Genomic DNA, 25,392 nt, shown 5'->3' with positions numbered 1-25,392 from the left:
GTATATAGAGTTTATTGATAACATTGAGGTAGTTTATATTTGGGTTTTCATTGGTTTTACTATATGGTATTAATACTGGAAGGAACGAAGTTGTAAACTGAGTGTACCAGCCTGCAATAGACAAAATTCCAATGTTCCTACCAGCCCACCCTGCAGGGACCTGTTTATATAGTGTAGTGTATACCCAGTTGCTTTGTGATTAATAGCTCAGCTTATTGAAGCACATATCAAGTACAATTATTATACTGAGGTAATATAGACTTAGTTTTTTCTCACATTGGTTTACTGTATGATAGTTGGGTAGTTGGAGGCCCTTTAGCGTCCATATACTAAATGCCTCTGTTGATATGTAAACTTTGACTTTAACACAGCTATTTTTTGTCACAAGCTAATCCCTAGCTATTTCAATGCTAAATTCTCCTGCTTTCTAGGTCATTCACACCTATCACCGAGCTTAAAAGACGCCACGAATCTCAGCAGCACTCATTGAAGCACTGTCGTCCCGACAGTTCTGTTCTTTCACCTGAAGAAGGCCGCTTGTGTTGTGGCCGAAACGTCGTGAGAATTTTATTGTCTTATTTTTATTTTATTATTTTATTCTCATTCTACGTGACTTTACCGAAAGAACCAAATAAGATAAACAGACACTTTAAACACCTTCATTTGGAAGTGCACGCTGAAGTTTACTATTTGCAAAACATAAACCAGGATCAATCCACTGCTGGATGAAGCCCTCTCCATGCTGCGATTCCTTGCGTCCCTGTGATGTGGCAATCCATTCAGCTCCTGTAAGCGACCTATTTTTATTTGACCAGGTAAGGCCCACTGAGATATATAGCTCTTTTCCAGAAGAAGCCTGGCCACATATGGTTGCTCAACGTAGTGGCTTTTGTGAATATTTATAGCAGTAATTATCTTAACGCATGTTTTTAGATGTGGAGAAAAAAACCGGAGGACCTGGAGAAAAGGATACGTGACCATGGGGAGAACATGCACACTCCAAATACGGGAGACCCTTGAATATCACGAGTTCATAGTTCGTGGTTTAGACCTATCGCCGGCAAGCTCTATGTATATCAATTTACCTATCATGGGGATTAGTTTTGGTCTTTAGCGGGTATACTGTACAAGGAAGTACTATATCATTGTGTGATATTGTGGTGGGGAGCGGGCGAGGGGATTATTTGTTTACTAGCCTTTTGCCCGTCCAAGGATGGGTGTATTGCAGTAAATCTATTGCAGTAAATCAGACCGCGAAGTGATATTCATTGCATCCATTTGTGTGCAATTTGTAAGGCCGCGGTGACAGACCTATTTCATTTAAAGGTTATAATCCCTTGTTCATCATGACGTCCTTTCTACTTCGATGTCTCAATAGCGTTAGGGAGATCGCGTGACGTGAGGGTTCTGCCTTTGTAGTGAGTTTCTAAGTTGACGCTGAGGAGGGGGTAGGAGGCACCTCGCCCCCCCATGTGGAGTGACGTCACCCGAAAGTTGCTGAGACAAGGTCTTATATAGGCCTGAGATGAGTGCATCAAGGTAGGTGGGTGGAGCTAGAGATGGTCCAACCACAGAGGCTGGGGCAGTGGCCTTTGTATTGTGAGATTAGCATGTCAATGGCTGTGGCAGTGGCCTTTGTATTGTGAGAGATTAGTCTATTCATGAGTATTAATGAGGGGGCCTGCTCGACGTGGAGTGACGTCACGCGCGGGACACAGACATTCTTGGCTCATTATAGTAGTAAATTTGGTAATCTGTACAGCACATTTCTATTGTGATGTGTCTATTTTTGGTTGCCGTGTATGTAAGCTCATTATTTAGGTCAAGCTTAAGTATTGAATATCACGCTTTTGGCTTTTGCTGCACTTTCCAAAAATGTAACCACCTCGATATCCAAGGTACTCCTTATAAAGGCATCAGGGTCGGGATCAAACCCTCGGCCTCCTCCATACCAGGTGAGGTAGTTAACATCTCCTAGCCACCGAGCTGATTCTGTCTCTGTGGCAATGATTGTCCATGCTTTGCACAAGCAAATACTGTAGAAGCATAACTCGCTTTTTGTGTCTCCACATAAATCAGAATACGATGTTTAAATACATCAGCCTAATGGCTTTTCCCACCAACATTCCCCAGCAGCATTTGTTTTAAGCAATATAATTATACCGGCTTCCATTTGGGTTTTATCAGTTAGGCTTGTTAAACTAATGGTGGTTGTTATTCAAAAAAGAGCCGGCCATTTGCGTCAGTGCCACAGTCCAAATTTACCAGACTTTAAATAATACTTTCCAATTATCCAATTGGTTAAAACCACAGAGCAGCATTGCCCTTAATGTGAAACCATGGCACACTCTACCCATCTGTAAAACATATCACCTTCGTGAGAGCCTTGCATTGTAGGAATGGTGCAAATACATCTGGTAATGATTTAATCTAATTAGATCTGAGGAAGAGTCATTACTATAAATCTTGACTTAAAGCTTTCGTGACTGCAGGAATTCATATTATTTGGGTCTTTCGGTAAAGTCACGTAGATAGGTTCAAATTAATAAAAATAAAATAAACAAAAAACTCTGACGTTTTAATCACAACACAAGTGATCGTCATCAAGAAGAAGAAAGAGGGGGAAAGCTGCTGAGGCAGACTGTTTTAAAGGTTGAAAATGGGTGTAGCCCAAGGGTCATAAACGACGTGGTTAGTGATGTTAATGTGAGAAATTAGCACATTAATGTAAGATCGGAGAGCGGCCTCCATGACGAGGGCGCGGAGGTGGCTATGTTAATGTGAGAGATTGGCATGTTAATGTAAGATCGCAGAGCTGCCGCCACGTCGAGGTCAGCACGCGGAAGGGGCTATGTTGGTGTGAAATTTGTTTCACCTGTTAATGTAAGATCGGAGAGCCGAACCTACGGGGATAATAAAAACTAACATCGGAAGGTGGCAGGATGAGAACAACACCAGTTATGACTTAAACTGGTTGATGACGTTCTTCCAATGATTGCTGAGTTTGTACCCATCCTTTCGGTTGAAATTGTGACTGTGTCTATATATGTGGATGGCTTCATGAACGAATTTTTTTGATAGCCAGTGGGCTTACAAAGTACCTTCGTCTTAGAGAAATCAATTGGCGTGTGAGCCAACTGTGAATAGCTCAGATGTGTAATCATTTCTGTGACCAGTCACCAGCAAATCACCCAGTTATTTCAATGCTAAATTCACCTAGTTATTTCAATGCTAAATTCTCCTGTTTTGATTTGTACTAAGTGCCTCGGTGAATGTGTATGCTCTGACTTCAACGTAACTATTTCTGTAGCAGTTACAAGCGAATGCCTTAATTTAGCTATTTCAATGCTAAATTCTATGCTAATTCCTTTTAACAATGGGTGCCTCTGCGGATGTGTATGCTTTAACTTTTAACATAGCTATTTCTGTGACCAGTCACAAGCTAATCATTCAGCCTTTTCAATGCTAAATTTTATGCTAATTCCTTCGTCAAGGCTCTTTGTTCCTCTCACACAGCTTAAAAGCCGTGATCTGAACGTGGCTCTCTCACTCCAGCGCTGTCCTACCAGACAGTCTCGCTCCCTTCACCTGATGAAGGCCGCTTGTGTTGTGGCCGAAACGTCGTGAGAATATTATTGTGTTATTTTATTTTATCAATTTATTATTTTATTCTCATTCTACGTGACTTTACCGAAAGAACCAAAGAAGATGAATCATTGCAGTCACGAAAGCTTTAAATCGAAATTTAACCGCCTCTACGGGGAGGGATTCCACACATCCTTAAGATCATTCAACAGACTTCGGGATAAGAAGGCTCAACTAATCGAGTCTCTCACCTTTCTGAAGAGATGCCGCGACTCTAAAGTAATACCAACCGCATTTACACTAACCTCTGCTGTTGCAACTTCTCTCAATGCAAAACGAATTCTAGCTAGAACTAGCTTCGCTCTTATCTCGGAAAAAATCAGACTTACACGCACCGAACTCGATCAGTTAGACAAGACACTCTACAAATCACACTTAAAATTGACAGCAACAATGTCTACATCGGATTGGGAACATGTAGACAATATGACTACCTCTTCGGCTGCCACTATGTCGAACAAATGTAGGGACAATTTTATTTCCAAATTCAATCACCTCTCCAGCAAAAAATCGGATCCACACACCGAAAAGATAGACGTCAACAAAGTCGTAATTAATCGCAGTAACAGTTCCATTTCTGATGGTCTGAAATCCGTTTTAGCTAAAGGTCTAAACTTTGCTGTCACACCGAGACACTTACCGGTTAATGATATCATTGCCCATGTCGACGTTGCACTCAAGGGCTTGAGTCACATCTCTGCAGACGTAGCAAGATCTGAAATCGCTGCAACCCTCAAAAACGCTAAGTTGCCACCTAGCAACATCAGCAAAGACGAACGTTTTGAATTATCTCAATTAAAAAAGAGGGATGATATTGTCGTTCTCTCAGCCGACAAAGGCAATGCCACTGTCATCATGGACAAAACAGAATATAACAACAAAATTCAAGAACTACTCAACGATGGCAGCTATACAAAAATAAAAAGAGATCCCACCAACAGCCTGGTCACCAAAACGAACAAAATTATCTCTGATTCAACAGCATTAATTGATGAGAACAAACAGTTCTTGTTGAAACCCTCTGCTGCCAGACCACCAAGATTATATGGCCTTCCAAAGATACACAAAGAAGATACACCCCTTCGTCCCATCGTCTCTACTATCAGCTCCCCCACCTACAAACTGGCACGTTTTCTGGCTGATATACTGCGACCTTTCACTGGAAAAACCACCTCTGCGGTACTAAATTCTACTCACCTGGTATCGACAATCAAAGACATTTCCCTGTCCCCAAACGACCTGCTTGTCAGTTTTGATGTGGTGTCCTTGTTCACCAAAGTCCCGGTACCTGACACCATCGCTATCATTGAAGACCTGGTTCATCAAGGACTGCATACTGATGTACCCCCCCTGGTGAGACATTGCTTAACCAACACATACTTCACCTGGAATGGAACTTTCTACAAACAAACTGAGGGCACCCCAATGGGCTCCCCCCTATCTCCGGTTGTAGCCAACGTATTCATGGAAAAATTTGAAACTGACGCCATCCAGACTGCCACTCTACGCCCGACCTTATGGAAGAGGTACGTTGATGACACCTTTGTCATCTGGCCACATGGCCAGCCTGCTCTAGACCAATTCCCGGACCACATCAATTCCATACACCCAGCCATCAGATTTACCATGGAGGTCGAAAAAGATGGCAAACTACCCTTTCTGGATGTCTTAATTAAAAGGAGACATGATGGTTCAATGAGCCACTCTGTCTACAGGAAAGCTACCCATACAGATGCTTACTTGAAACCGGATTCCCACCACCATCCATCCCAGAAGAACTGCCTCATCAAGACTCTATACCATAGAGCCCAATGCATTTCCGACCAGGAACACATTACCAGTGAACTCAAGCACGTACACCAGGCTCTCAGGGCTAATGGCTACTCCGACTACACAATCCGCAAAGCCATCACTCCAGTCATGAAGAAGGATCCTCTTGTGGAGCCACTCAAAACCATCACCTTACCCTACATTGCAGGGGTCACTAAAAAGATCTCCAAAATCCTGAATAAACACAAGATCCAGGTCCGATTCAACACAGTACACAAAATCCGTGATTTAGTTCCATCTGTAAAAGATGCTCTTCCAGACATACAGTACCCGGGCGTTTACAAACTAAAGTGCCTCTGTGGTAGTAGCTACATTGGAGAAACCAAAAGACATATCTCGGACCGCATCCGCGAACATAAAGCAGACTTGAAACACGGTAAGACGAACTCCTCGGCCGTGGCAGATCACTGTTACAATTCAGTGGGCTCACATGACATTGACTTCTCCAAGACGGAGGTTCTTTGCAAACCAACTGGCTACCATGAGAGATTCGTTCATGAGGCCATTCACATATACAAGCACAGAGACAATTTCAACCGAGAAGATGGATTCAGGCTTAGTAACCACTGGAAAGATGTGTTAAATCATTTCTGTTCTTAATTAATTGTAATTTTACGATGACCTTCAGACCGCAGCTCTTTCGCCAGCATTGCCTCTTAATACCTCTCACACCACGGTTAATGGTATGGTTTACAACATGGAGTATACTAGGGCTTCGCAGCTGTCTCTCTCCCCCTCCTCTGTTCCGACCATGGACGAACTCGTCCGTCTGAACGGGGCCCGTAGCTATCCGTGGTACGGAAATTTGAGGGTAAGAATCCACCCATTTGTTCGCCATATAGCATTGTGATATATAACGACTTATGGTTGGTAGCTTAGCTGATTGGAGAATATAGAGTTTATTGATAACATGAAGGTAATTTATATTTTAATTTTTATTGGTTCACTATATAGTACTGTGAATAGCTCAGATGTGTAGTCATTTCTGTGACCAGTCACCAGCAAATCACCCAGTTATTTCAATGCTAAATTCGCCTAGTTATTTCAATGCTAAATTCTCCTGTTTTGATTTGTACTAAGTGCCTCGGTGAATGTGTATGCTCTGACTTCAACGTAACTATTTCTGTAGCAGTTACAAGCGAATGCCTTAATTTAGCTATTTCAATGCTAAATTCTATGCTAATTCCTTTTAACAATGGGTGCCTCTGCGGATGTGTATGCTTTAACTTTTAACATAGCTATTTCTGTGACCAGTCACAAGCTAATCATTCAGCCTTTTCAATGCTAAATTTTATGCTAATTCCTTCGTCAAGGCTCTTTGTTCCTCTCACACAGCTTAAAAGCCGTGATCTGAACGTGGCTCTCTCACTCCAGCGCTGTTCTACCAGACAGTCTCGCTCCCTTCACCTGATGAAGGCCGCTTGTGTTGTGGCCGAAACGTCGTGAGAATATTATTGTGTTATTTTATTTTATCAATTTATTCTTTTATTCTCATTCTACGTGACTTTACCGAAAGAACCAAAGAAAATCTAAACAAATGTTTGTGAAAGTTATCCCATCATATCAGATGTTTATTAATGTCCTTCCTTTTGAGAAACCTAGACCATTATCGCTCACTAGGTGGGTTAGGATTGAAAACTAGCTACAGGCAGTCCCCGGATTATAGGGATGAAACTACAGTAATTAAAGAAAACGGTACGGGAGGCACAACTATTTCCGGCTATGGGATTTTATCTAGATTTGGGGGAAATTGTTGAGTTTCCGACATACGGAAAATTCAGGTTGCGGATCTTCCTCGGGAACCTAATGCTTCCGTAACCCGGGGATTGCCTGTAAGGAGGGAGCATCTGATATCAGTCTAAATCTCTAAGTCTCCAATGTGTCTGCTAAGGTGCGCGTGTGTGTGTATTCAGTGTGTCTCCGGCTCGTCTTCTTTCTTCCTTGAGTGTCCTTTGTGTAGTCCGAGCACTTCGGAGCTCTCTGTGTGTTCTTGATGCCACCCAGTTTGAAGACTGAGAGTCCTCGATGTCCACTGGGATGGCATTCTACTCTGGTGACCTACACATAGCACACATCATCACCATCACAATTATTCCACTGGCCAACAGGACACCACAGAAAACTGCCTGTCATTGAAACTACCTAGAGAAATGAATTGCACCGAAAATGGCTGATAACTCACGTGGTAACCACCTTCAAAATATAATTGTGGGCCGAGTAAGAGTGCGTACAACACTGTCAGACAACACTGTTTGACTTAGGGTAAATTCTCCAGTTTGAGGTTTTATGGTTTGTGAAAATACATCATGAGTACAACTTACCGCATATAGAAGAGGATGTAGGCCTGGTCTTGAAGCACTTCTGACTTGGCGACTGGCTCCACGTCAGCATCGTCCATTCTGAACCAGCTGCCATTGCTGACCTGAAGGAAAAAATACATGTACACTTAATTACGATCATTACCCAATTGCACCTGACTCATTTAAAAGCCAGCCATAGTGACAGATCATGAAAGTGGAATATTATATGGAAGTTAACACGTGTACTCATATGCTTCGTGTGTGTGTGTGTATGTATTATCATAGAGGGAAACAGTAGCGTAGCGGTTAGCACATTGCACTACGAACCCGGCAACCAGAGGTCAATTCCCGCTTACGACGTAACACCAGTGACGATTATCTCAACTGGTCGTGGGCCTCGTTCCCTCGGTCCACTCAGCCTCAAATGAACACATGGTGCAATATGTAAAAATTACCACTCAGGGGACAAAGGCGGCCGGGTGTAGTGCTGGCCACCCACCCCCGCGTGTGTCATTCTGGCTTTGACAGGTGCTCATGAACAGCACTTGCCCCAACAGTCGGGTAAGGCTATATGGGGGATATTTGTTTTTTTGTTTATCATGCAGAACATCACCTTGTTGTACGAGTAGTAGTGGCCGCTATTGGTGGTGGTCCCGTGGTGCACAATCACCGAGTAGAGTGAATAAAGTTGCGACTCTTGCACAACCTGACTAGACATGAACGGCCGTATGTCGAGTTTTTCAGGGAAGAGGAACTCCTACAAGGGATGAGGGAGGAGACAGTGATGGGCCAAGCATTAAAAGAGAGGAAAATAGGGAGCTGGCTAAGCAGGGGCAGAAGAAGGGAGCAAATTAACGTATTGGCGGTACACTGGTGCACCGTATATATAAAAAACTAAAATCACATTTTTCACGATGATATATTTTCCAGCGATTCCCAACCCATTTCAGGAAATTTTGTGGGGCTGCGTCAAAATAATTTATCGTGATCTCAAAGCAGTCGGAAGATGAGTGTCGGTTCACATTTTGATGTTCTACTGTTTTATGAGGACCGGTGTGTCATGCTGCACCGGTGTACCGCCAATACGTCCAAATGACAAAAAACGTTGAATACAAAATATATCTGAATATCAGTTTGCATTCTGTGCAGGAAGTAAAATTCACCCTGTCGATTTTGTGCCCAAACTCATCGTATCGCTTAATGGTGACGATAAGCACATTGGGCACCACGTGCAGGCTCACTCTCTTTGTTGATTTCCCCACGCGTGAGCACCTGTTCGCCAGACAATAGCAACGTTAGTTTACAGACGAGGTGCGTGTTTGATCACACACTGTATAAATGGGGATATACACGAACGTTTAAAGGTGCACGATGGAAGATTGCATACTCACATTCCACATCTGTATTCTGAAAGATTCTCGGTCTTTGTGAATTCATACAAAGCCTTCACCAGATCCAGGGATTTCTGTCAAAAGCCAAGAAAGCACAATCATGGAAAATTATTACTTTGAATAGAAATTCAGAAAATAATGAGCTAAGTGGCTCTCTGCAGTCAACTGGTTGTGGTACATAAATATAATGAATGACAAAAAAATCGACATCAGGCTGCAGCCTTCCCAATTCTTACGTTGATATTAAGAGAGATGTCAAGGCAAGAGTCCAACGTGTCTGAGATGCTGAAGCACTGCGTGCACTCAACTGTGAAAACACATAATATGAAAACATACAATATTACTGCTGCACATTGCATAATCATCAAAAGTATTCACACGTTAACTGCCTAATATCATGAAAATGTTCAAATACCACCAACCCAGATGCGACTATAATTGTTATTTAAAAACATATTTGGTGAAAGCAGCAATGGCTACTAAATACATTTATTGTTGATACTGTGTTGGCAGTGGTGCCCTAACATAAATCACAGGTACTCAACACATTCGTCAATAGCACTGCCTTACAAGGAAAAATATGCAATTGGTGACATTTTAAGGAGAAGCCAGAAACATAGGGTGGGCTACGAGTTGGATACTGCACTGTACACCACGTGGCCTGATGAGAAATTACATTTGGCGTACAGAAACCTTTGATAAACTCTTGCGTAATAAGCATGTGAAATCTATTTCCGTATTCGGCATCTTTTCTCACTTGTGTAGTCAATGATGATCGGGATGGTCTGCTAAAATTGTCACATGAATGATGACATAAACTAATTTGTATTCAATGTTAAAGTTTAAAATGTTGCTGGCAGATTGCATGTTGGGTAGCCTCGTCGCAGCGTGGTCAAAGAAATAAGCATTAGCACAATCCAGTTAATGATGTTCGTATATTGTATTATATTTTTATTATTTTATAGTTTCCCTTCTACGTGGTGACTTCACCGAAAGAACCAAGAATATGAATCCCTGCAGTCACGAAAGCTTTAAATCAAAAGATGTTCGTATAGTTGATGTAACCCCTTTTAACCTAGAGAACTCCACAGGAATGGGAGTAGAGTGAATGATATAACTTGTAAACAATGAAAGAGAAACGGGAAAGGGAATGCATATTTTGTGCATGTGTGCTTATGTCCTTGTGTACGTGTTTTTTTTTACATCTACAGAGAATATAAGGTTGCATGCGAGAGCTTGCATAGCCCAGTATGGATTGTGAAATTGGGTGAAATCACTACTTAAAGGGTGAATGTTTCCAGAAGGAGCACAGGTACCTACCTCTCGATTTCAGGTACCCCCTGAAGATCTGGTGGATCAATGTTGGGGTCTCCATGTCAATATTCAGCCTGGAAAAACACGCAATGAAACACACAGACAGCTACTCCAGAGGCAATGTCTTTACGAGATGAACACTCGGGAGAGTTACATGTTTTTCCCTACTAGTATTAACTCGCTGAAGTGGCAATGTCTTAACTACCTCGCCAGCTATACAGGTCATGGGTTTGATCCCAATGCTGACGCCTGTAAATTTGCAGTTTGCATTCTCTCCCTGTGGTTGCGTGTATTTTTTTTTATACGAGCCCACCGATTTTTCCCTCCATATTTAGAAACATGCATTTAGTGTATTTGTTAAATAATAATTAAAATAAAGTGAATACAAATATGAATAATAAAATATACAATTAAAAAAACAAAAAACCACTAATGTAGACTGGTTCTTAATCGGAGTGAGCGTACTGGCAGTCTATAATGTAGACTGTAGCCTGGTTTTTAAGCTTGGTGAGCGTATTGGCAGTCAATAATGTAGACTGTAGCCTGGTTATCCTGAGAACATATTTTTTTCTGAACAATCCAGGCATCCATGTGCTGGTATTGTGCAACTATTTATGGAGTTTGCTGGGGCATGCAGTACTTACTGGCTTTGGTTGAAGAGGCAGGATTGGTGCAGCGTATCTATCACGTAACTCAGAAAGACATGCGCATCTTCCTGCCTGCCAAAACACAGGTCCTCGCCGATGTCTGTGTGGAAATGGACAGAGGTCACAGATGATGTGGTCACACAGTTGCTGGCACAGTATATAGCTTATGAAGTCCCTCATCAACTAAATTGGAAGATTTGTGGGTTAATCACAGAACTGGGTATGGCTGGCAGTGTTTAGAACGAGCATCAAGAGAGTAATGCAGGACCGGAAGAACATCCGATGCATTGGAGTTGTAAAATCAGTGCTGACCAAAACGAGTAATTTTCTGTTCGATATTGTATACAAAAACTGATTCAAACTGCCCTTTCAGGAGATCTTGAGATGACCGATGTTTCAACGTCAAAGACACTTGGGAATTGTGCTGGAACTTACTTTTGAAATTGAGAACTATGTCGATGGGATCGATGGCCATGCCCCGATTCATGAAGGTGTTGAAGACGTGTTTCTCCAACAGACACATCATGCAAAACTCAGTCTGTTTGCCTGTGAAGAGGGGCAGGGGTGACACACAGTGAAAATACAAACCAATCGCACAAATTGCCCAGCCGCGCACAGCCAGGTAATCTACACAACACTCGATTGTAGCTCGTCTCAAATGCAAAATATCTTGGGAGAACTCACAGGTCCATGAGTGATCGCTGTAAAGCAAAAAGTTTGCCAGCGGCGCCGTGTACGTGAGGCCCTGCAGGCTGGCATTCACGAAACACGTATTCCCGAGGTTGTTGAGCCCAGCACCCTCATGTAGATCCTCCTGCCACTTGAGAACTAAGTTGTCTGTCGCAGGTGTTGTGAATTCTAAAGATGGAATGCTGTCCTCATCTGCACACATGACATGATGGAAACACATCATTAACGTTCACAGCACTTTTATTATAACTCACAGCACTACTGAAGGGAATGGTTTACAAATTGGGTGTCTTAGCCTGTACCCGTGCTGGCATTTTTTGTGGTGCTGTTAGGTAGACACAATCCTCTTCACCAGCTGGCGAGATGCAAATGTATTAAATGTTTTTGAAGTGTTCAGCACTAGTAATCAGAATTGCCTGAAGAGCATCTTCAGCCTGTAAGTTTTACATCGACAGCAATGGCTAGACAACCACAGCAGCGTGACGAGATATCAAAGTGTACGTATGTGTGCACGTTGAACTTCTTTCACACCGTGCGTCGCCATCCATACTAATCGGAGGGACAGGGTCACGCCAGCAAACACTTACCTCCCGCATTAGGTTTGTGCAGCCCAGTCGTGCTGGACTCGGTCACGAAAGACACGGCGGATGGAACGGTGCTGTGTTGGATCTCCAGCCCCTTGTCATCTGCTGCTGACACCGCCGGGGGTGATGTGGATGCCTCATCCTTGACGACGATGCTGGAGATGGTGTCCGCTTCTGCCTGTTGAATACTCTTGGCCTCCTGCTACGGCAGCAGTAAAAGCAGCCTTAAGTCACAGACACGCATCGCCACTACACTGCAGTATTGCTCAAACTGCTAAGTGCGGATTCTTATTTCGAACAACATGGCAAGCCAATCTAATAATGGAGACTCTGCTTTTAGATACCAGGATCTATCTTTGTTTCCAAAGAAGTTGGACAAAAACATACTCTGTCTAAATTCTCCTTAGTGATATTCTGAAGACGTTACGTTAAAAAGATGCATGTGATATCACTTGAGCGCAAATACAGACCCATATGGACACACATTCCCATACGGGTATACATCCCTTCATACGCCCTCCCCATTCTTGCAGTGCGTGAAATTGGAAATCATGCATATTTTAAATACTCAAATGGCTTAATGTGCTATTCATGCAACGGTTAGCAATCTGGTGTTATCGTACGGAATTTGGTGCCACAATTTCCTGGCATGTCAGTAGAAATACATCCTTCCCACCTTTATTCACCCAGCAGTATAAATAGGGACACCACAGGTAGTCGATGGACAAGCCATGTGTGTTGTGGGGTCAGGTGTGGGTGCTCCCACATTTTCCAAGATGTTTGGTGGGTGTAGAAGGTGAGTTTCCTCTCGTGCAAACCCAACCGCGAGCAATCGTATGATCAAACAATTTCAAGGCTGCACCTTTACGTGTGGACTGGTCTTCTTTGCAAGTTTTGCAACGTAAACTTTAATTTTTTACCTTAATTTTATCAATACTGATCTATACTACAGGTTTTCTTCTTGTTAGATCGTGTAAATATATAAATGTTTCGTTAAACCGGCCACAATCCGACACAGCCAATTTGTAAGGTTTACCACTTAAACAGATCGTGCCAATTCGTTACGAGTACAGCACACCGGTGTGTTGGAGAGCCAAGCCACAACATTTACAATCCGAGTACGACGTTTCGCCGGTAATCTAACCCAAAAGAAAAAAAAGAAAGGACAAAACGGTATTATGGATGATTTTGGTCACGAAAGCATACGTGATAATTGAATTTTGCCTAATCACCTACTGTGATTTATCCTCCCTCTTTGCTGCTCCTACAGCCTCCCTTACCTTAGTCAGATGATCTGCATTGCTTTCTTCAGATGATGATGTCTCCTCACCGTCCTTCCCCGCACCTCCGAGCAACACGTTTGCCTAGGTACGGTGCAAAAGAAGTTCAACATGCATCACGACTTTAAACTGGTGTTGCAGCTTTCAAAAGACTCGAAAGGGGGCTGCCGTTTTTTTCCTCACTTTCTGACTCAAACTGTTGTTGAAGCTTTCAACAACGTGAGCCTGAAATTTTGATTTAAAGCTATCGTGACTGCAGTAACGATAAACTGCCAAATCGTTGCGCGTGGCGCCAACGGGGTTTTAAAGAAATAAATAAATGGATAAAATTCACCGTTTTTAAATAAATTCGTGCAAACCAACACACCTGAAGACGACCGTTTGTGTTATGGTCGAAACGTGATAATTTTTATTGCTTTATATATTTTATTATTTTGTTGTTTCCCTTCAACGTGACTTTACCGAAAGAACTAAGACCGTGAGCCTGCTTTATGTCGGCTTTAGCGTCATACTCTGTGGGAAGATTATCACTTGGCTCAGCGTAGTTTTTAGGTAGTTAGTACGACTTTTAAATTAATGTAGTGCTTCAGGCGTACCCTGTCCATATATATAGGTAAACCAAATGAACCTCTGAATTGATATTTTTCGTTCTCCAAATAACAAAGAAATTGTTATTGAATGTTTCTAGTTATTAGCAGACTCTGTTAGATGTACCCAGTCACCCGCTGTGATTTATCCTCCCTCTTTGTTGCTCCTACAGCCTCCCTTACCTTAGTCAGATGATCTGCATTGCTTTCATCAGATGATGATGTCTCCTCACCGTCCTTCCCCGCATCTCCGATCAGCACGTTTGCCTAGGTACGGTGCGAAAGATGTTCAACATGCATCACGACTTTAAACTGGTGTTGCAGCTTTCAAAAGACTCGAAAGAGGACTGCATCTTTTTAAATCTGATTCAACGAATCTGACTTCTGTCCATCAGATGATGATGATGTCTCCTCACTTTCAGTCTCAAACTGTTGTTGAGGCTTTCAACAACGTGAGCCTGCTTTATGTCGGCTTTAGCGTCACACTCTGTTGTAGTGCTTCAGGCGTACCCTGTCCATATATAGGTAAACCAAATGAACCTCTTAACTGCAATGTTTCGTTCTCCAAATAAAAACGAATTATTGAATGTTTCTAGTTATTAGCACAGACTCTGTTAGATGTGCCCAGTCACCCGCTGTGAGTCATCTCCCTCTCTGCAGCAGATCTTACTGCCCTTACCTTAGTCAGATCATTTTCCTTGTGTCCAACGATTGATGCCTCCTGACTCGTTGACGTTAAACTGGTGTTGCAGCTCTGAAAAACGCTCTCACTGGAACGGCTGCTCACCAGACTCGAAAGAGGGCTGCCCTTGCGAACCGTAGCAGGACTGCCCAGCGAGGTCCCAGCATAGGTGTCCTCATCATCAGAACTGCTTCGGCAACAGCAGCATAGCTTTTTGAAAAACTTTCTGAATAATTTCTTTACACCTTTCTTCATGGTGGCCATGCCACCAATGTGCCAGAGCACCGAAACTTTCCAAAAAATTTTATCACGAGAACGCCAGAGGGCAAGTGAAGACACCTCTGCTTCCCAAGAAATCCGAAGAGCCTGTAGGATGTGACGTCACACGCCGGACTGCAGTGACGTTACAATACGACACCTTATGAGGAGTGTCACTTGACGTCACGCGCCGGACTGCAGTGACGTTTCAATAAGACACCTTATGACAAGTGTCACATGACGTCACAGACTCCCGACTACACCGACGCCACACAACTGCATTTTTAATCTTAGTTCTTTCGGTAAAGTCACGTAGAAGGGAAACAATAAAATAATAAAAACATAAAACAATAAAATTCTCACGACGTTTCCACTGCAACACAAGCAATCATCATCAGGTGTGAAAACCACAACAAGAAAATTTGATGATGATTGCTTGTGTTGCAGTCGAAACGTCGTGAGAATTTTATTGTTTTATATATATTTATTATTTTATTAATTTATTGTTTCCCTTCTACGTGACTTTACCGAAAGAACCAAGAATATGAATCCCTGCAGCCACGAAAGCTTTAAATCAAAATTTAACTGCATTTTCTTGTTGTGCTTTTCACACCTAATGTTGATTACTTGTGTTGCAGTCGAAACGTCGTGAGAATTTTATTGCTATATATTTTTATTATTTTATTGTTTCCCTTCTACGTGACTTTACCGAAAGAACCAAGAATATGAATCCCTGCATAGTCACGAAAGCTTTAAATCAAAATTTAACTGCATTTGTTGCTCAAATAGCTTTCCTTGGTGCTAATTAACAGAGCTATTGCTTGCCTGCATTAGAAGCGTAACATCACACACAGCCCACTGTATGCGTTAGGTTTCACTTAGCATTAAACACCAGAATCCACTCTAGCAAGAATTCCATCCTGGCATGGAGGACACCTTGCGGTACATTACAGGTTTCCCAAAATTCCACTTTTATTAATTTACTCCCAATTCAAATTGTTCTGCACTTGTGACATGCTAAGCAACTAACGCTGTCTGATTGGCAACACACCTGCTCAAGCTCTGGGATAACAGGTGTGTGTTGGGCATCAGTGCTTGTCAACTTTGCTCTAATTAGTGTATTTTCTAATATTCAATAACGTATTTAATTACTCATTGAGGTTTAATGAGCTCAACTGTCTCGATTTTTGTCCAATTGTTGCAGATACGAGTCACAACACTTGATTCATGTGCAGTGATATCAATGTGAATTAAAGTGCTCTGTTACCAATAAAGTACAATTTTGACTGGAGAAGATCAATGGGTGGGGTTTGGGAATCTGAGACGGTACAATCACGAATGTTAATCAAATCTACATATATGAGGGCTTAGCCTGCTTCACGTCGGCTTCAGTCGCACAATGTAATTTTTTCAAGTATTCAGCACGGGGTTTAAATTAATGCAGCGCTTCAGGTTGACCCTGCTGAAATGTAGCTGTTGTATATGTGGGTGTGTGAAAATTGATGACAAATAATTAAAATTAAATGAAATTCGAAATTTGCATAATTAATCCAAAATTATGTTAATTCGTGTAATTATGCGTATAACTATGCTAATTAGAGAGGTGATCGTATTAATTTATACGAGTGGTTGTGTTAATGATAGCCTTCATGATAATCAGGTCCCCGCCTCGTTGACGAGGTGGGGTTATCAATCAGGATAACGCAATCAATCGTGTGCAGTTACCCTAGTGTCAATTCGGCCTCGTTGTCTAACTTCGTATTATTGATCAGCATAATACAATGATTCTCGCTTTAACACTCCCCGAGTGTTCATATTTTAGGTCCCATGTTCACATCGTTCGCTTTAGTTTAATGAGTGTGGATTGGTGTGTTTATAGTTTAGGTTCCCGAGTTCATATCTCGTCGCAGGATACAGATCTTATGCAAAAACTTCAGGAAAGAATCACACGACCACTTCTGTATTAATCAATTTATTTTCTAATTAAACCTTAACTATAATATGTATGTGACTCTCAATCTCGGAACTTCAACACGGTATCCACACGGTATCAAGACAGTATCATCAACGACTGTACGATTTCACTTTGATAACACATGGACCCCGCATAAAGCGATTGCTGTTAGTGAGAGAGTCAGAACATGCAAATGCTATGCTACACAAAAGCTTATACATTATAATATGAACGATCATTATGCTTGAAATGGTCAGCACATTATCACAGGCGATTGATTAACATGCAACGGTATTCATATAAAAAGACAATCAAACAGTTATTATTTCCAAAGGCATAAATGTAACAACAGATCCACCGGACAGAATATAAGATTACCGAAATGGCTTAGTGTGAGGGTATGCGGCGGAACGTGTTATCTCACGGGAGATTAATTAATTAATTCGTGAATAAGATTGTATGATCAGAAAATCGGTTTAGCACGATTCCTCCCCGGGAGCGTAGCTCCGTGGCGAAGGTGCCAAGGCTAATTCGTATTGATGGATCGGTTGGTAACTTATGCGATTAGAAGTACAGTCCAAAACAAAATATTGAAGAGGGAAATTATGAATATACTTATAAATGACGGACTGTTATCACACGAACGATGCTTCCACAGCCAGATGGTTCACGGACTTGAGTGTTCGCTTCTGGTTAAGGACCTGTGTATGTTTGAGTGATATGAATTGTTTTGAATAGTCAGTGTTTGGAATTAATTCTTTGCGTTGCCATACGCTGAAGTTGGCATCGCTTGTAGGAGAAGTAGCCTCGCTCCCTTTAGAGCGGTGAGGTGTGTAGGAGTGCATCATACGAATCGCCGCCCTCCTCCACACAGCAGCCAGCCTCTATCCACGGGGGAGAGTTGCTTGATCGCTCTCAGTTCCGCTCAGTGGACACCTCTGTCCACTGCTGGATGAGCTGCGCGATCACGCTCGTGCTGGTTCGCTGAAGCAGTTTCTCTCCGCTGTTGGATGAGCTGCATCGGCACGCTTCCTCTCTCTGGGTGGAGAACTCGAACGTGCTCGTTGCTGGTTTGCTGAAAACAGGTTTTTCTCCACTGCTGGATGACTCAAGTCGCACGTGCTCTTGCTCTGGTTTGCAGAAGCTCTTGCTTGGTGCGTCGGTCACTCTGCAGCTGGACTCAATGTAGAATCAGCAATACTCTGTCTTTCAGCTCTTGGAAATCACACTAGGTGACGCCTCACTACCCTGCGAGTCTTGCCAACGTCAGTGGGTAGCGACGGGGCCACTTTGGCTTCTGCTCGCCGCCCCTGCTCTGCAGCTCGCCGGCTGGCGACCTGTTGCTCTCGTTCCCGATTGGAACTGCTCCTGAGCCGACCCACTGGTCGAACTCCCCGCGTTCCGACCTCCTCCGAGTCGAACTTCCCGAGTTCCGACCCCCCTGGTCGAACTCTTCCGAGTTGCTCCTCCGAGTCGAACTGTCTCCCGAGAGTCGACCCACTGGTCGAACTCTGGTGAGCCGACCCCCCCCCCCGGGTCGAACTGAGGTTTCAATGCTCAGGATTCTCTTTTTATGCCCAAAAATCCCTTCACTCGGATCCTGCCCACAAGGCGGGGTTTCTTTCGATTTTTGCTGTGTCAGGATTTGTCCGTATGTATCTGTGTCCGTGTGTGTGTCTGTACGTGTGTCAGTGTGTGTCCTTGTGCATCACCCACGGTATATTCCGTTGTCATACTCCTACCATAAAACCCACAAGTAAAACAATCAAATGTTATAAATTGTCTCGAAGCCACCTCTCTGTCTGGGTGCACAACCTGGAGGGAGGGGCGATATTCCCTCCGACTTTCACCGACGCACAAAGAAATGGTTAAAAAGTTTTAAGTTAACATTTCATTTCATCTGAGTTCCATAGTTATGATTCTGTATTAATCCAAGGTCTGAGTCAGCTTCTCGTTGCGGTGTTTGACTCATGTTTCCCCAAGCGTATACACACTCCTACCCCGCGCTGCAGGGATACAAAGACGGCCGGGATTTCCCTTTCTCTCCGACCCTGGGTTTAACATCGCCCTTTGCTTATGTTGCAGTTTTGCTGTGCGCTTGCATTTCTTTTCCTCTCTACTCTTACTTTAACCCTGCTTATTATTTGCGTATGGGTGGAGGCTAGAGCATTTATGTTGACTTAGGAAAACCTGATTGTTATAGGCTTCGGGTCAAGTCGTATAGAAATTATTAAAATATGTGAATACATTTCATATTAAATTAATAGACGGGTGATGGTTACATTGACGTAGCTTGTGGCAGGGTTCAATTGAAGTGGGTGTGAAGATCAATAACTTTAGCCTACCCTGTCGTTAAATTCCGACTTTAAGTTACTTTAATAGTAATGCAGAACCAATTAGCTTTGTTGACTTAACTAGATCTAGGCTAACGCAACCTCCCAGTGACCCTGGCTTTGTGTTTACGTCAGCCCCATTGCAATCCGCTGCGCTCTGCTCTCTATCTGCTCCCTCTGACCCTGGGAGGGCTCTGAACGTCAAAATCGTGTTAGTGGGTCAAGGTAAATATGACCTCCACATGCCATGCTGAGGCCTGGTTTGGTGTTTTTATTCATTATTAAAATTAAAAGAAACAATAGAAATATGTATCTATATGTATTGAAAAATTACGTGTTAATATTAAGATGGAAAGGGGGGCATATACAACATAGCTAACCCAATTCAATCTCCGATCAAAAATGTTTCGGGATTCAAAAACAAGATAAAAAACAAAACTTGTTATTAGCACAGACTATTATATGCCCCATACTTCAGGAGTATAGCTTAATCACGACCGTTCATGCGTATTACATTACATTTTGGATTCACAAGCATTGACTTAAGTTCGTGCAAAAGAGGCCAGTCTTTTTTGTGATTTAATTAACGAACTTTCAAATTACTTTCCGCGAGCAACAACAACAACGCCATGGCCCGGTGTTTGTAGAACTCTCGCTACGGCGCGTTTCCCAGGGCGGTTCGATTCTGGGTGGACTCTCCAAAGCCTCTGTCGCCCATGGTTGAGAGCCTGGAGCAAGGGGATTTGACGGCGGACCACAGCTTTGCGACTCGAGTGCACGGGCACGCAACAGAGTGGGGCGCCTTGAAAGGGGCTCCCGTGGTGGAGGGAGGTGTCAGTTTGGCTCTTGGCGGTTCGCTGCAGTCTCCTCCGCCGGGGGGAACGAGCCAAGGGGGCCCCTTTGGAAGAAGACGGATTCGGGAGACGTGCCGTGCGGCCGGTCAAGTTCCAAGGAATATGCGATGGTGGCGGTGATGATGATGATGGCAGAAGTGGGCGGTGGTGATGAAGAAGATGGTGTCAATGTTCGTGGTCATGATGCTGACGGTGGTGGTGAGGACATTGATTTTGCCGACAAAATCATGAATGTTGCAGAGTTTGAAAGAAATCGCAGTGGTGAAGTTCGTGACGACGATGATGGTGGTGTTGGTGATGACGAGCTCAGCGACAATAGCCTTCATTCCGGCGAGTGCGACAACGTCAACAATGACCCTGATATTTTTTTCAACGACGACTTCAGCGTCTCTTCCGTCGAAACGCGCAACTCGCCACCCGCCGACGCGCCAGCTCGATCCTTCCCCAAAGCACCCGAGGCCGAGTGCACCTCTGGGCACGGCTCCACCGTCGCGTCGCGCAGCAGCGCAACACGACCAACGGGGATGGAGGAGACGAAGGCGGATCTCGGGCACGGGAGAGGGGCCTCTCGTGGGGATTTCAAAGGCCGTGCCCGCGGGCCCGTGACCCAAGAGCTCGCGCCGCCGAGTCGGTCGGGCAGGCAGGCTGCGAGGAACCGGTGGGAGAGCAGCAGTTTATTGGAGCTCTCCTCCGCAGAGACCCCGAGGCTTTGCGAGGAGGCGGAGCAAGAAATCGCCGGGAGCGGTGAGAAAATGAATCGAATATTTTGATAGACACGCCACACACGACTGTATGAGCGCCTCTCAGCGCCGCGCGGGGCGTGGGGGTTGTTTGACCATACTTCACCGCACTGGTCAGTGCGGGGTAACAGGTCCTTGCAGGGTGGGCTGGTAGGAACATTGGAATTTTGCGCAATTTTATGACATTGTTACGTAAAATTGTGCAAATTGAGAGCGTCTTCCCACTTTTTTGCCCTCAAAATCGTTGAGGGTTCTTCGGACAAATTAACCTCTGTAGAGGAATGGAATGGTGAAATCCTTATTGACTGAAATCTGCTCATTTTGGAGCAATGTATCATAAAATTGTTAAGGGCTGGGCCGAAAAATGACAACAATTGCATTTAAAAAAAATGAGGATTTGTTTCCCGGTATACGGTAGTATGGGGCTTTAGACTCCGGATTATTAGCATTTCTGCTCGAAATCGAAACATGACCGGCTTATGGCCTTATACCTGTAAATTTGTGTTGAATATGTCATGACAAAACTGAGAGACAAGGCTTCGAGAGTCTTCGATAGTTCATTATTCCACTATGAAATACTATCTTGGATCACTAAACTACAATTGAGGTGGTGGTTGCATGTTGGATGGCGTTGGCGCAGTTGCGGCGCCTGCTGGGATTGGCTTTGGGTCGATGGCATCTGCGATTTTGTCTCCGATTTTGTAAAGGGTTCCAGCAACAAATGCGACCTCTGTTTCAGCAAGCAGCTTTTCAACGGTGGCATCCAAAAATCCGTCGGTGTCTTCGAAGTCGTTGTTGCTCATGGTGTTCATGTCTTGTACCGAGAAAAACTCAAAGTGCCGAATCCACAAGTGTGAGCACATTGTTGTGAAAGGAACTAAGTATACAGAAAAAATCCAGTTGTAAAATATACAACACGGGATATTTCCTCTGCCTTTTGCAATAAAATGCACAAAGTGGTCGTCCATTTTATCCAATTTTATTCACTAAATGTTCAAGGGGGCGTCCATTTTATTCAATGTTATTAGCTGAAAATGTACCAAAGCTGTCTATTTACTCGAAGAATATTTGGCTCGGTTCCATGTAGATTTATTTGTCACCAGGAAAATAAACAAAATTTGAGTCAATAAGAATAGAATAGCCAAATCGTGAGCTATTTCTGGTATGTACTTCGTATGCCTTTTGGAATGAAATGAACAAAGGTGTCGTCCATTTTATCCTATTTTATTCACTAAAATGCACTGAATTGAATTGCGCTTACTTTTGACATCAATTGAATTGCGTTTGCTATAGACGTAATTTTTTTTAATTGAAATACATTTTAATTGAAATAAATTTTAAGATACAATGGCATGAAGAGGCTCAAATTTGCCCTTGAAATTAATACCCCTTAACATTTGCGTTTGATATTATTTTGTTTGATAATAATATCTGCATTTGTGCACACAATACAAAATAATGAACCCGTCACATTTAATAGATGACAGCTCGGGTCTCTTAAAGCTCTCACGGACGATTGTAGGAATATTTCGCCCTGTAAGCGCGGATGACGGGTGTTCCGCAAGCTGCTGGCAGGATGAATGTGGGAAGGGCTTGCACTGTGGAATTCGGGACTGAGAAAGGCGTCAGTGAATTTGCCACAGCCCCAAAAGCGAAGTTCGCAAATGAGATAATGTGACTTCCAAATGTTGGGTGCAATAAGACATATCAAGTCTCTGCGCTGTCTTTTGCTGATTTGACACCCAACAGCACGAGATTTGACTTCGTTGAAGTATTGTGACACCCAACAGCACGAGATTTCACTTCTTATGAAAGGGAACGGACGGACGGACGCATTAATCTATTGCAGGCTGGTACACTCAGTTTACAACTTCGTTCCTACCAGTAAAAGGTGGGCAGCATATACGTGGATGCATTGAAGTACAGAACGATTGTTTACGTAGCCCCGCAGCAGCCTATAGCACCTGTTTGTGCGTAGTAGTGGTCGCCCATACAAGCCCTATCCAGATTGAACCCTGCTTAGCTCCCTGATCTGATGGGATTGGACTCGTATTCTTCATCAGCTGCATTGACGATTGAACCTCGCCATCAATAGGTCATCCCTAACAGTTCATCATACTCATCCTCGAAATTATGTTTTTCCATAACGCTTGTTTACCCAATAATCAATTTTTTTCAGGCCAGTCCTACCACGTTTTTGCAGTCTGTGGGGGTGATGATTGCCATGATTCCAATCGCGGGTACTTTTTTTACGTCACAAATTTGGAGAAAAACGTCGGCAGGCACAATGGCTTCATGCTTGCGAATGACGCCACGGGGATCTTGGATGCGAAGCAGACTGCGTGTTTAAAAATGCATTCTAATCTATTGTAGTTGATACTCCAGAGGTGTATAATTATCGGAACGTCCGCAGGAATCGAAACGTAAATCCTCTGCAACGTGGAGCGGACGCGGAATCGCCGCCGATTATCATCATGGCACACACACACACGCGATCATACGCTTTGATTTTTTTTTAGGGAAAGGGGTTGGTGGATCACGCCGATTTTTCCAGTCCTAAATCGGCTCGACTCCCGAGGATGCAAGGAGATGCCTGTGCAGATACAGAAAAAAACCCACACGTTATCCTCGTGTTACGCGTTGTTTTCTCCCAGTATTCCTTTCACGTGAAGCCAAACTTCATGCGATTTGCAAAACGTCCCAACGCACCAGAACCCTCCTGACAAGTAATCTCGAGACTGAATGTGACTTTCCTGCGTAATTAGCATTATTTGTCACGTGGCCATTAAATGTGGTGTATTTTTACGTTTTTAAAGTCCAAGTTGTGTCACTTCAGGTGAGCTACCAGCAGAGGGCAGTGTGCAGAAAAAGGATTTGAATCATGTACACGGAGCTTTGTGAGTAGCGTGTTTACCTCCCGCTTGGGTGGCTTTTCTCATGGTCCATGTGACACAAATATGGTCAAGAGCCACGGCCCATTGGAGGCGAACCTTACTGACAAAATTCCATCTTGCGTCTCTCGACCATACTAATAAAAAAACACACTTGAGTCCATCAACCTATCTACCTTTTTGGATGAATGCTATCCACGCAGGAGCATCAGCAGCCATGATCAATTTACGACTTGATGAAGGCCTCCCCAAGCCATTACAGGTCCGCGAGCGATGTTCAATGTAACAACGCATAGAGCCACGTGCGCACGAGCCGATGTAATCGCTCCATCTGCGCGATTGAAGTTCTCTTTTGAGATGTTCCTCTTCTTTGGCTGTAACTCCTTAATTGATCTCGACCATTGGTAATTCAAATATTATTACTGCAATTACAAAGTGGAATGACCTTCCCGCAGGGAGCGCCCGTGGATGATCCGTGGACCGAGTGGGTGTGCGTGCAGATCGAGTCGGCCGTGGAACACGAGCTGGTGGAGGAAGGAGGTCACGTCCCAGACCCAATCTTCATGCTCTAGGCCAGTGTTTTTCTCTAATTTCCAGAGGTGGGGGGGGGGGGGGCTACTTTCGCCAATAACACATCAGTGTGATGGTCGCCACGTATTTAAAATTATTGTGATTTGACAGCACGATGAACATTTTTCAAATTTGTATTGTCGGGGGCTGCCCGTTAGGGGCCACACTAAAGGCCATCAGGGGCCACCAGTGGCCCGCGGGACTTGCAATGAAGAACACTGCTCTAGGCAATCATCGGCACCCTCACCGGTTGCATTCAATAATCGATTATTACGAGGGCTTCTGCACACCGGTATGATTATTTGACCATACTTCACCATTCCGATCAGTGTGGTTTGAAGGCAGGGACCAAACGTGGCGATCATAAAAGTGCAGTAGAACAGTGGATATGCTGCATGTAGCCCCAAAGCCTTTAACAAGCTGGTATGACCACCTATTTATCACTATCCAGCTCAAGTCTGCTTGGCTTCCGAGATCGGGTACATTCCGGGTGATTGTCACAGGTGGCATTAATATACATGGTAGATATTTAATTACATTACTGCAAGGTAGACCTTATAAATGCCACATGAGCAGACGGCCATAGTAGGCATACAATAATAGGCGAGGTTTTTTACGTAAGTTTTTTCTGTAAACGTAATGACGATCTGTACAAAATCGGAAAGCGTCTTATAATGTCATGTACGTTGATGTGCTCAATTAAAAGCACACCAGGGTACAATATATGTACAGTACAACGATGGACTGCAGATTTGGGGCCTGCAATCGAATGAAGTCTCAAACCAGTATTTTTTATTTATTTTCGTGAACGGCATCTGCAGCATCTGGTTTAAGTACGGCAG

General features: G+C 43.6%; 2 protein-coding genes across 2 annotated transcripts in view; both read right to left on the bottom strand.

Annotated features, from left to right (window-relative positions):
- The window catches only part of LOC142929732 (exosome complex exonuclease RRP44-like), a 159,312-nt gene that overhangs the window by 29,842 nt on the left and 104,078 nt on the right, over positions 1 to 25,392 (bottom strand). The gene's annotated exons all lie outside the window — the stretch shown is intronic.
- Positions 11,786 to 15,284, bottom strand: LOC142929731 (uncharacterized). Its single transcript, XM_076071487.1, has 4 exons — positions 14,948 to 15,284; positions 14,452 to 14,535; positions 13,682 to 13,765; positions 11,786 to 12,603 (listed from the first exon to the last, which is right to left on the bottom strand). The coding sequence occupies exons 1-4, from the start codon at positions 15,212 to 15,214 to the stop codon at positions 12,385 to 12,387; spliced, it is 654 nt and encodes a 217-aa protein (XP_075927602.1). The 5' UTR covers positions 15,215 to 15,284; the 3' UTR covers positions 11,786 to 12,384.

This window comes from Petromyzon marinus, chromosome 33 (assembly GCF_048934315.1).
Source record: "Petromyzon marinus isolate PM22_M1 ecotype Great Lakes invasive population chromosome 33, UKy_Petmar_22M1.pri1.0, whole genome shotgun sequence".
Classification (NCBI taxonomy): Eukaryota; Metazoa; Chordata; class Hyperoartia; order Petromyzontiformes; family Petromyzontidae; genus Petromyzon; species Petromyzon marinus.
Note: the sequence above shows the minus strand (reverse complement) of the source record. Positions and strands in the feature narration are given on the sequence as shown.

Bases quoted from the DNA above. Each gene is read 5' to 3' on its own strand.
- LOC142929731 (XM_076071487.1), bottom strand. From the start codon at position 15,214: ATGGCCACCATGAAGAAAGGTGTAAAGAAATTATTCAGAAAGTTTTTC. The intron at 14,536-14,947 runs GTAAGGGCAGTA...CACCGTACCTAG, and splicing joins AGGAAAATGATCTGACTAAG to GCAAACGTGCTGATCGGAGA. The intron at 12,604-13,681 runs GTAAGGGAGGCT...CTGCTGCCGTAG, and splicing joins ATGCAGATCATCTGACTAAG to CAGGAGGCCAAGAGTATTCA.